The 11,788-nt window shown below is 43.5% G+C and overlaps 1 protein-coding gene across 5 annotated transcripts in view; it reads left to right on the top strand.

Moving 5' to 3' along the window:
* LOC309523274 (uncharacterized protein) overlaps positions 1–11,788 on the top strand; it is a 36,962-nt gene that overhangs the window by 7,913 nt on the left and 17,261 nt on the right. For 2 of the 5 annotated variants that reach the window (XM_082207057.1, XM_082207056.1), the window contains exon 1: positions 3,338–3,879. In XM_082207057.1, the coding sequence (XP_082063183.1) occupies positions 3,673–3,879 (207 nt within the window). In that variant the 5' untranslated portion in view covers positions 3,338–3,672. Of the gene's footprint in view, positions 1–2,725; positions 3,090–3,336; positions 3,880–11,788 lie in introns of those variants that run through there. The other 3 variants (XM_082207058.1, XM_082207059.1, XM_082207055.1) reach the window with 3 other exon arrangements.

Here is an 11,788-nt window from a genome sequence, read left to right as displayed (position 1 = left end):
CACACACAGAAATCCTCTTGCAAGGCAACGCTCCAAAAGGGGGGAAAATCCTCCCCCTTGGCTACCTGAGCGCATGGATGGAGCGAGGGTGGATGCGCTTGGCAATTGATTCCTTGGGGCTGCTTGAATTCATTGCCGGGGGGGGGGAGGGGCGGCTTTGCAGTTTTTGTTTGTTTGGTAAAACCCACCACCACTCATATATGTAGGCTTTCTCTGAAGTAAGTGGAACGGGAGTCGTGGACTCTCCTCCCAATCACCTTGTTTTTACATGAGTAGAATGTGTCCTTTTATTTAAAATGCATCTCTGGGTTATTTGTGGGGCATAGGAATTCGTTCACACCCCCCAATATAGTCCTGCCCCCCACATGTTCTGAGGGACAGTGGACCGGCCCCCTGCTGAAAAAGTTTGCTGACCCCTTTTCTAATCCCTTAACTCTGGAGTTGATGGTTTGCTCCCAGTCAAATGCACAGGGCTGGGTTTCTCGGCTGCCCGCACCCCGAATCTTTTGCGCGCTTACTCGAGAGTAAGCCATTGACCTCAGCGAGTCTTGGTAGTAAAAGCACGCAGGATTGAGTTGCTGATCTTTTTGCCCCCGCCCCTTCCTGCTCCCTTTCTTGGCTCTTGCGCAAAGGTGACCTAGTCCTAGAGAGCTACTTGCTCTCATTCCTCCATCCTAACGTCAGCAAATATATGTAGAATACAGTGGTACCTCGGGTTACATACGCTTCAGGTTACAGACTCCGCTAACCCAGAAATAGTACCTCGGGTCAAGAACTTTGCTTCAGGATGAGAACAGAAATCGTGCTCCAGCGGTGTGGCGGCAGCAGGAGGCCCCATTAGCTAAAGTGCTGCTTCAGGTTAAGAACAGTTTCAGGTTAAGAACGGACCTCCGGAACGAATTAAGTGCTTAACCTGAGGTACCACTGTATATGCATTTGGAAACTAAGGCGCAGAGGATGCTGATGACTGGGCTGCTGTCCGTTCAAATTATATTTTAATTGCTGGTTTTAGATACACTGTGATGCATTTTAAGTATTGCTTTTCACCAGTTTGTTATTATTCTGTATTTTGTAACCGATGTTATTAGCCACCTTGAAACCTGACTTGGCAGGATAAAAATAGATTAAATAGAAAATAGATTTTTAAAAAAGAGAGAGGCAGTGGGGTGGAATCCAGGCTGGCTTTGAGCTTCTTGGAGGATTATTTTCTGCCTTCTGCACATCACAACTGCATTTTGCTTTGTACCTGGTAACTGATGCCCAATTATTTGTTGTCTGCATTGTTCCATGTTATTCCTCTACATCACAGAATCATAGCATTGTAAAGTTTGAAGGGACCCTGAGGGTCATCTAGTCCAGCCCCCTGGAATGCAGGAATAGGCAGCTGTCCCAGACAGGGATCGAACTTGTAAACCTGCCGCTATCAGCACCATGCTTTAACTAACTGAGCTATCCATATGCATCCATATATTATATAAGGGAGCGGGTGATGCTGTGGTCTAAACCACTGGTCCTCTTGGCTTGTTGATCAGAAGGTCGTGGTTCGAATCCACACAATGGGGTGAGCTCCGCTTGCTCTGTCCCAGCTTCTGCCAACCTAGCAGTTCGAAAGCACACCAATACAAGTAGATAAATAGATACCGCTGCGGCGGGAAGGTAAACAGTATTTCTGTGCCCTCTGGTTTCCATCACGGTATCCCATTGCGCCAGAAGCGGTTTAGTCATGCTGGCCACATGAACCAGAAACCTGTCTGTGGGAAAATGCCAGCTCCCTCAGCCTGAAAGTGAGATGAGTGCTGCAACCCCACAGTCACCTTTGACTGGACTTAACCGTCCAGGGGCCCTTTACCTTTTCACTTTACCTATTATATGCTTTTACAGTGGTACTTCGGGTTAAGAACTTAATTCGTTCTGGAGGTCTGTTCTTAATCTGAAACTGTTCTTAAACTGAAGCACCACTTTAGCTAATGGGGCCTCCTGCTGCCACCATGCGATTTCTGTTCTCATCCTGAAGCAAAGTTCTTAAACTGAGGTACAATTTCTGGGTTAGCAGAGTCTGTAACCTGAAGCATGTGTAACCTGAAGCGTCTGTAACCTGAAGCGACTGTAACCTGAAGTGTCTGCAGTGGCGTAGCGTGGGTTGTCAGCACCCGGGGCAAGGCAAGTAATTTGTGCCCCCTAACCCGTGGATTTGCGCCCCCTAACCCTAACCCCCAGGTGTTGTGACCGGTGCGGCCGGCCCCCCCCTGCACCCCCCACGCTACGCCACTGAACGTCTGTAACCCGAGGTATCACTGTATTGTTGATCCTTTGGTTTCTAATTGCTATTATAGATGTAATGATTTTTTTTAAAAAAAATGCAATGATTTTTCAATATGTAATACTTTAAAATATGTTTTTAATGGACTTGTGAAATCGCTTTGAGATGCAATAGAGGAAGCAGCCTATAAATGAAACGAATGGATGGATAAAACGTATGGTTTTTTAAAATCATTAATTGCTTCAGGACCCCCCCTCCCCCATCTCCCCCCCCCCAATGTCTCAACAAATGAAACTGATTTGTAAAAATGTTACATGGAAAAAATACGAGAGACATTACACATACTTCTGTAAAACAAGAAAATCTTTAATAATAAAAAAAGAACAAAAAAAATTTAATTGCTTCGGGATATTTCATGGGAAGCCCCTCGTAACTGAAATAAATGCATGTGTGCCTAGCGTGAGCCTTGCCACTGAGAGGCACTCCGCCTGAGCACATAGCAGAGAAGATGGATTTGCACTGCCAGGGGTCTGGTGTGGCCTCAGTCACATGGCGGGAAGCGGAAAAGCAGGCGCACAGGTCAACACAGGCAGTCAGGAGAAGGAGAAGCGGTGCAACATCAAAAGGGGCACTTCCAAAACATCAGCCCGCATAATAATAATTTATATATATATATAAACCCTCCTGGAAGGCATAAAGCCGAGAAGGGCAGGAACTGCAGATGTAGGAAGGAGGAAGAAAGAGATCCAACAAGAAAGGGGAGGGAGGGGAAAACAGAAAAGAGGGATCGGCTGAGCAGGGATGCAGCTGAGCAGGGAGTGATCTGCTGGTGAGAGAGGGAAAAGGGGGTGAAGTGTGGTGGATGGCGGGGGGGGGGGAGATCCACATATCTAGACACCCCCAATATTGTAAATTTGTGCATTGGAAAAATAATTTCCTGAGGCTTCTGTCTCAAAGGGGGAAAGGATTTTAAATGTCCTCTGTATTTATATTATATTTTTTCCACTTTGGACTAGACTAGAGGCACATTGTGGTAGATGTGTGGTGTGTGTGTGTGTGTGTGTGTGTGTGTGTGTGTGTGTGTATTATGCCTGAGCCCATGCTCTAAGGCAGGGGTTGCCAGCCCTGAAGAAACCTTGACTGGTGTTCCGTTTTTTAAGTTGGTGCTAGACAGCACAGCAACTAACGAAAGAAAAGCGCTTTGCACATGCACAGAGGCCTGTGTATGGCTGCTCGCTCCATATATCCTTGGCCTGAGCTCCCCCCACCCAAAATGCGGGAACTAAAGACCTGTGAGCTTAGGCTCCAGTGAAGCCCTGCGGTCTGCCTCCTTAACTGCTCCCAACTGCCATGGTTCAAAAAAACCAACATCCTTGGAATGGAATCCCTGACTGTTGTTTTTACCTTTCCTCATGGACTCAAGCTTGACTCGTCACCTGTTGCAAGATCCCTGTTACAATACGACCACCTCACTTTTCCCACCATCCATTTGGGCTGACACTTTTATATCTATGGAGGGCGCAGCCCCATGTAACCTTGTCACTTTTCCAGATCTCGCAGGAGCATCGTCCCCACCTCTGAGGGAAGCGGAAGCAGCAATGGACACACAGCTGCCTCAGGTACGGGGGGGCTGGGGCTGGGTGTGGGGTACCTGGGAGAGGGGCAACTCCTGTATTGAGAAACACAGCTCAGGGCCCAGATTCCTCTGTTCTGGCTGAGTTGAGAGGGGGGGGGGTGCCATCGTCGTTCAGCTTCAGCATCCAGAAAGCAAAATTCCTTGGCAAATCCCAAAGCATCTCTTACAGTCAAAGGGATGCAGAAGTAGGACTGGCCCCAGGTATGCCTAGGATGGGACAGCAATTGGTTCCTGCAAAATCAATCAATCAATCCATGTTGACTTGATTTATTGCTCAAGATCACAGCAAAGGGTTGTTCGTTTTCTGGGAGCTGGAGATCATGTAACAGATGTTTGAACTACGACCTGGAAATAAAACCCCCAATTTAAATCTCAGGATAAAGTAAAGGTAAAGGGATCCCTAACTATTAGGTCCAGTCGTGGCCGACTCTGGGGTTGTGGCGCTCATCTCACTTTATTGGCCGAGGGAGCCGGTGTACAGCTTCCGGGTCATGTGGCCAGCATGACTAAGCCGCTTCTGGCCAACCAGAGCAGCGTACAGAAACGCCATTTACCTTCCCGCTGGAGAGGTACCTATTTATCTACTTGTACTTTGACGTGCTTTTGAACTGCTAGGTTGGCAGGAGCAGGGAGGGACCGAGCAACGGGAGCTCACCCCGTCGCGGGGATTCGAATCGCCGACCTTCTGATCGGCAAGTCCTAGGCTCTGTGGTTTAACCCACCGTGCCACCCGCATCCCAAAAATCTCAGGATAGGGGTGAGCTAAATGTAATTTGGGCAGTTCATAGACAGATTTTTGTGTTGGATTTTTGGGGCATGGGGTGGGGGAATAGCAGCCAAAGCATGCACACACCCCACGCCGAATAAAGTACTGTGGGGCAGAGGGAAGGGGTTTCAAAATGTTTGGTACGTTTCTGCCCTGAGGGTAACTTTGGGAGACAGGGTGGTATTAGGACAATGACATTAAGGAGTTAATCCCACCTTCCCCCCAGCACTGCCGTCCTGATCCAAATTGGCAGGTGCAGGCAACAACACTCATTTTTTTTAAATTGTAGGAGACCCAGTTGTAGGTCTGCCATGCTGATATCTACTTGAATGCTCAGTGGCCTCACAAGCAACCCATGGTCTGTCTTCTTCTTAAGCTTCGTTTACAGGGTTGTTGTAAGGATTACAGAGGAAATGGGTGAAACCAAACTAAGTCAATCTTGAGGGTACAAGTCAGCGAATTCATCCATCGATATCAGTCAGTCTCCTCTGAGTGTGACTAACAATGGATATTGGCCATTGGACATAGATTGCCCGGCTGTTTTTATTTAGGCAATTTATAAGCTGCCCTTCTGCAAAAGGACTTTCAGTGTGGTGTACAATTTAAAGCAAAAGTCACAAAAACCAAACAACATTTGTTGCTTCCAGACAGCCTGTTTAGTAGGCATTCCTCCTAATTGCAAGATTAGACAACGTGGGCTATTTAATGAACATTCCCCATCAAAGCAAGTGTTATCCCACACTTTCCTGTATTTTCCCCATCTTTTTCCTTATTACAAAACATCTGTTCTTTTGGGCGAAGCCAGGTCTCTGTGCAGGACCTGCCATCAACTACGATTGCGCAATCTAAATTTACCAGTACCTTGGAAGTCGAACAGAATTCGTTCCGGAAGTCTGTTCGACTTCCAAAACGTTCAGAAACCAAAGTGTGGCTTCTGTTTGGCTGCAGGAAACTCCTGCAGCCAATTGGAAGCCGCTGAAGCCGTGCCGGATGTTCGGCTTCTGAAAATCATTCGAAAACAGGAACACTCTTGGGCAAAAAAAATGAGAGGCACAAATACAAGATGGGTGACACCTGGCTTGAGAGCAGTACATGTGAAAAGGATCTAGGAGTCTTGGTTGACCACAAACTTGACATGAGCCAACAGTGTGACGCGGCAGCTGAAAAAGCCAATGCAATTCTGGGCTGCATCAATAGGAGTATAGCATCTAGATCAAGGGAAGTAATAGTGCCACTGTATTCTGCTCTGGTCAGACCTCACCTGGAGTACTGTGTCCAGTTCTGGGCACCACAGTTCAAGAAGGACACTGACAAACTGGAACGTGTCCAGAGGAGGGCAACCAAAATGGACAAAGGTCTGGGACTTCCGGTTCGGCGCCAGCGCTAATGGCTGCCCCCTCTCCGAGCTCCGGAGAGAGGACGGCTCTGCGAGTACGGGTCTGACCCGCTACGGCAAGCGGGGGACCCCTAAAATCACAGGAACGGAGCCTGTGAACAAGGAGATTCGGTGGGCACCTGAAGCGCCCCCCTTTACCGCAGAAAGAGCCTTTTTAAAGGCTCCGGAACGACAACGGGGAGCGCGGTGCTGAGAATCGCTACCCAGCCCGCAGGGTGAAGCCGCGTCGCCATTAGTGGAGAGCGCCGATTCCCTTCCTGAATAATCTGGACAAAAAAGACCCGTGAGTAAGATTGAACCTTTATTCGTGTCAAAACTACTTGAAATTAGGCTGAAAACGGGAAAGGCGAAAATTAAGGAAGTCTGCCTTCCCCCGACTGCATGACAATTAAAGCAACGAAAGTTACTGAGCTGCATCCATATGGGATATTGTCTTTAACTGCTTGAATCCGACATTTGGACTTTGACTATCCCCTCTAGCTTGCAGGGCAGAGGGGAGGAATAAGTGATTTTATAAGCTGCATGACCAACTTAAAGGAAAGGGAATTCTCTGCAGCCTTCAACCTGGCACAAACTGCTATTAAAACAAAGGAACACTGAACTGACTTGACTCCTGTGAAAGTAACAAAGTGGAAGTCTCATTGCTTATTTGTTACAAAGTTTTGGGACTCTGTGGACACAATATATCAGGGAAGGCTGGGACTCTATCTATTGGGAAAGTGTTGCAATATACATATAGAAGCCTCCCGATAAATTTGCTTTTTAAATACTCTTTGCCTTTGTTTGCGGACATTTTGATTTGCTCCCTCTAGAGGGTAAATTAAAAGTTGCTACGCTTTGGGACAGTGGAATTTTCCTTTAGGAGAAGGCTCTCGTGGGAAACGACCTTGGGATATGAGTGGCCCAGCAGACGAGATAAGCACGAGAGCCAAGACAAGGCAATATCAACAACAGCTACAGCAACACAAGAAAAGAGGCTCGATCTCAGGCATAACCCCTACAGTGACAACAGGACAAGAAAAAGGTACAGCAGTCTCCATGGATGCAGTGTCGCAAGCCCTTCTTAAGATAAACCAGTCTCTGGAGAATCTAACAAAGCAGACGGCTGAAAATACCAAGAAATTGACAGAGAATTCACAGAAATTGACAGATTTAACAACAAGACTTGACCTGAATACAGAATCTATAAACAGGCTTACGCAAGAAAATTCTGCCACACGTCAAATTGCGGAGGAAGCTAGAACTATTGCTGGAGAGACCCAGGAAAAATTAGAACCGATTGCTAGGAAGGTCTATGACCACGACGCAACTCTGGCATTGTGGGAACTACAAAGAAAAGAAAGGAATTTGAAACTACGATCAATTCCAGAGGACGAAGGAGACAATCTTACGGACTTTTTAACGAAAGAGTTTGCTGATTCCTGGGAAGATCTAGAGGAAGACGAATTTAAAATTACAACAGCATTTAGACTGGGCAGAAGACAGAACAGAAAGGCGCCGAGAGACTGTCTGATTACCTTGAGATCGAAGGAGGAAAGAGACAAAATTCTAAGACTGCACTTTGAAAAGGCCTTACAAATTGGGAACTCACCGATACAGATCTTTAAAGACATTCCTAAACATATTTTGGACTTGAGAGCTTCTTATAAGGATTTGGTTTACCTGTTGAAGAAGAACACCATTCTCTTCAGGTGGGAATTTCCACAGGGACTGTCTTTTGACTATAGGGGGAAGAAGGTGAAAATAAAGACGATACAGGATAAAGACAGGTTCCTGCAAAGAAATCAAGAAGATTTACAGAAAGGAACTGTAGACCCAATTGCTGAGCAAAAGAGTGTAATAGACATCCTGAACCTTTCGTTTGGACAGAATCTTCCACCACCAACAGAGGAAGAACAACAATTGGGAGCTGTTGGAGGAATACCAGAAAAATAACAAGATGGCCCTGCAATTCCTTAGCTGGAATTGTAATGGGATGAACAGTCCTTTGAAGAGACGACAAGTATTCCATATTTTGTACAGAGAACAACTGGACTTGATTTGCTTACAGGAAACCCATATAACTAGAGCACACAGGAGACTGCTTATGAATAAAAAATTGGGACAAGAATTTATTTCGTCGGACAAAGTGAAAAAAAGAGGAGTTGTGATTTATGTAAAAGAGAAGTGGGCTCCAAAAATGATGTTCAAAGATGAACAAGGAAGATATTTAGCGGTGGAGATTCAGGTACAAGGAGAAAAATTTCTGATAATTGGGATCTATGCACCAAATGAAGGTAAAGCAGAATTCTTCAAAAAACTCCATGAAACTTTGACGGATTATTTGGAATACAATATGATAATCATGGGAGATATGAATGGTGTAGTCTCTACAAACATGGACAAGACACAAAGACTGACACTTACTAAAGAAGGGAGACTCCCGAAGACTTTCTTCGAAATGACTGAAAATATGGACTTAATAGACATTTGGAGAACAAGGAACCCTCTTGAAAGAGAGGGAACCTTTTTCTCCCATGCAAAGATGACCTGGACCAGAATCGACCAAATATGGGTTACTAGTGGAATGGCTCCGAAGATTAAGAAGGTAGAAATCTGCCCAAAAACCTGTTCCGACCATAACGCCGTGAAGATGGAAATGAAATTTACAACAACTGGTCAGTTTAGATGGAGAATGAATGACACCCTATTCCGAGATAGAGAGATCCACATGAAGGCCCAAAAAACTCTAAAGGACTATTTTGAAATCAATCTAAAGGGCGATGTGGAAAAAAGAGTGATCTGGGACGCAAGTAAAGCTGTGATGCGAGGATTTTTGATTCAACAAAATTCAATAAAGAAGAGAAAACAGAATGAGAAAAAGGAAAAATTTTTGGAAAAGATAAAAGAAGGAGAGAAAAAATTAAGATCAAAACCAAAGTCCCAGGAGATTTTGAGGGAGATTAAGTTGTATCAAACACAATATATGGAATTGATGAACCAAGAGATAGAATGGAAAATAAAGCAAATGAAACAAAAGACATTTGAGTCGGCAGACAAATGTGGTAAACTTCTGGCATGGCAACTTAAGAAAAGACAGAAATTAAATACAGTCACAAGTCTAGAAGTGGATGGAAAAAATATATCTAAACCCAATGAGATAAGAAATTGCTTTGTGAGTTATTTTAAAAAACTTTATTCCCAAGGATTACAAAATGAAGAGGACATAGATAAATTCCTTAATAAATATGGATTACAAAAAATCTCTCATCATAGCAAGGTGGATCTAAACCAGAGAATAACAGAACAAGAGATAGAGGGTGCCATTCAGGACATGCAATTGGGCAAATCTCCAGGGCCAGACGGACTGACTTCCAGATATTACAAATCTTTAAAGGAATGGCTGATACAACCGTTAAAGGAAGTTTGTAACGAGATCTTAGAGGGAAAAAAGGCACCCGAATCGTGGAAAGAAGCATATATCTCACTCATACCAAAGATAGAGACTGAAAAGACTCAACTGAAGAACTACCGCCCAATTTCGTTACTGAATGTGGATTACAAAATTTTTGCAGACATTTTAGCAAAAAGATTTAAAAGAGTACTGATGGAGAAGATTCACAGAGACCAAGCAGGCTTTCTCCCAAAAAGACACCTCTCAGACAATGTTAGGAATATAATAGACATTTTGGAAAAGTTAGAGGTGAACATAAATACTAAAGCAGTTTTGATATTTGTGGATGCGGAGAAAGCCTTTGACAATATTTCGTGGAGTTTTATGAAAAAGAATCTTCATGGGATGGGGGTAGGACAAGGATTTGAGAATGGTATGGGTGCAATATATTCCGAACAAAAAGCTAAGTTGATTGTAAATAATGTAATAACTGAGGAACTTAAGATAGAAAAAGGAACACGACAGGGGTGCCCAATTTCCCCATTGCTTTTTATTTCGGTCCTGGAGGTGTTGCTGAACATGATTAGAGACGACCAGCAGGTTAAAGGTGTAAAGGTCGGAACCAAACACTATAAGTTAAGAGCGTTCGCAGATGACCTTGTTTTGACCTTGCAGGAGCCAAACACTAGTACAAAAAGAGTGTTGGAAATAATCCAACAATTTGGACAGGTAGCTGGATTTAAATTGAATAAACAAAAAACTAAAGTCTTAGGGAAAAACCTAACAGATATGGAAAAGAATAAGTTTCAAGAAGAGACAGGTCTGACGGTGGTTAAGAAGGTGAAATATCTAGGGGTTAATTTAACATCTAAAAACTTGAATCTGTATAAGGACAATTATGAAAAATGTTGGTCAGAAATTAAAAAAGATTTAGAAATATGGTCAAATTTGAGATTGTCAATGTTAGGCCGAATTGCAGTGATTAAGATGAATGTACTGCCTAGAATGTTATTTTTATTTCAAACTTTGCAGATTATTGACAAGATGGACTGTTTCAAGAGGTGGCAGAAAGACATTGCGAAATTTGTCTGGCAGGGCAAAAAGCCCAGAATAAAATATAAAATTTTAACAGATGCAAAAGAAAGAGGGGGATTTGCCCTGCCGGACTTAAAATTGTACTATGAAGCAGCAGCATTCTGCTGGCTGAAAGAGTGGATGCTCCTCGAGAATACAGATATCTTGGACTTAGAAGGTTTCAATAATGCATTTGGCTGGCATGCATATCTATGGTATGACAAAATCAAAGTGCATAGTGCCTTTAAAAATCATATTGTAAGGAAAGCGTTGTTTAATGTTTGGATGAGATATAAAGATCTGTTGGAAAACAAAACCCCTAGATGGTTGTCACCCTTAGAGGCTAAGGCCCACAAGAAAGTTAATATGGAGGTCGGATGGCCAAAGTATTGTGAGATCTTAGAACAGGATGGAGAGAAACTGAAATTAAAGAGCCATGAAAAATTAAAACCCAAAGTACAAGATTGGCTCCACTATTATCAAATAATGGAGGTTTTTAAACAAGACAGGAAAATTGGCTTCCAGGTGGAAAAATCAAAACTTGAGACAGAATTGTTAGAACCCAATATTAAGAATTTGTCAAGAATGTATAACTTGCTGTTGAAATGGAATACACAAGACGAAACAGTTAAATCAGTTATGATTAAGTGGGCACAGGACATTGGTCATAATATTATGTCTGCTGACTGGGAAAGGTTGTGGAACACTGGTATTAAATTTACGGCATGTAGTGCTTTAAAGGAAAATGTGATGAAAATGGTCTATAGGTGGTACATGACTCCAGTTAAGCTAGCAAAAATTTACCATTTGCCTGATAACAAATGTTGGAAATGTAAGGAAACTGAAGGTACTTTTTATCATCTTTGGTGGACATGCCCGAAGATTAAGGTTTTCTGGGAGATGATATATAATGAAATGAAAAAGGTATTTAAATATACCTTTCTTAAGAAACCAGAGGCCTTTCTCTTGGGCATTGTCGGCCAACTGGTGCCAAAAAAGGATAGAACTTTTTTCATGTATGCAACAACAGCAGCAAGAATACTGATCGCAAAGTATTGGAAGACACAAGATTTACCCACCTTGGAAGAATGGCAGATGAAAGTGATTGACTATATGACATTGGCGGAAATGACGAGCAGAATTCGTGACCAGGGAAAGGAGACTGCGGAAGAAGACTGGAAGAAATTTAAGATTTATCTTAAGAACTATTATAAACTTGATGAAGTTTAGAATGTCGAGATTCTACAGAGAGAAAGGGTTGCAGTAATATAAGATCAGATTAA

The sequence above is a fragment of the Podarcis vaucheri genome, assembly GCF_965113315.1.
Source record: "Podarcis vaucheri genome assembly, chromosome: 2".
NCBI lineage: Eukaryota > Metazoa > Chordata > Lepidosauria > Squamata > Lacertidae > Podarcis > Podarcis vaucheri.
The sequence above is the reverse complement of the archived record's forward strand: the minus strand, read 5'-3'. Positions and strand labels throughout refer to the sequence as shown.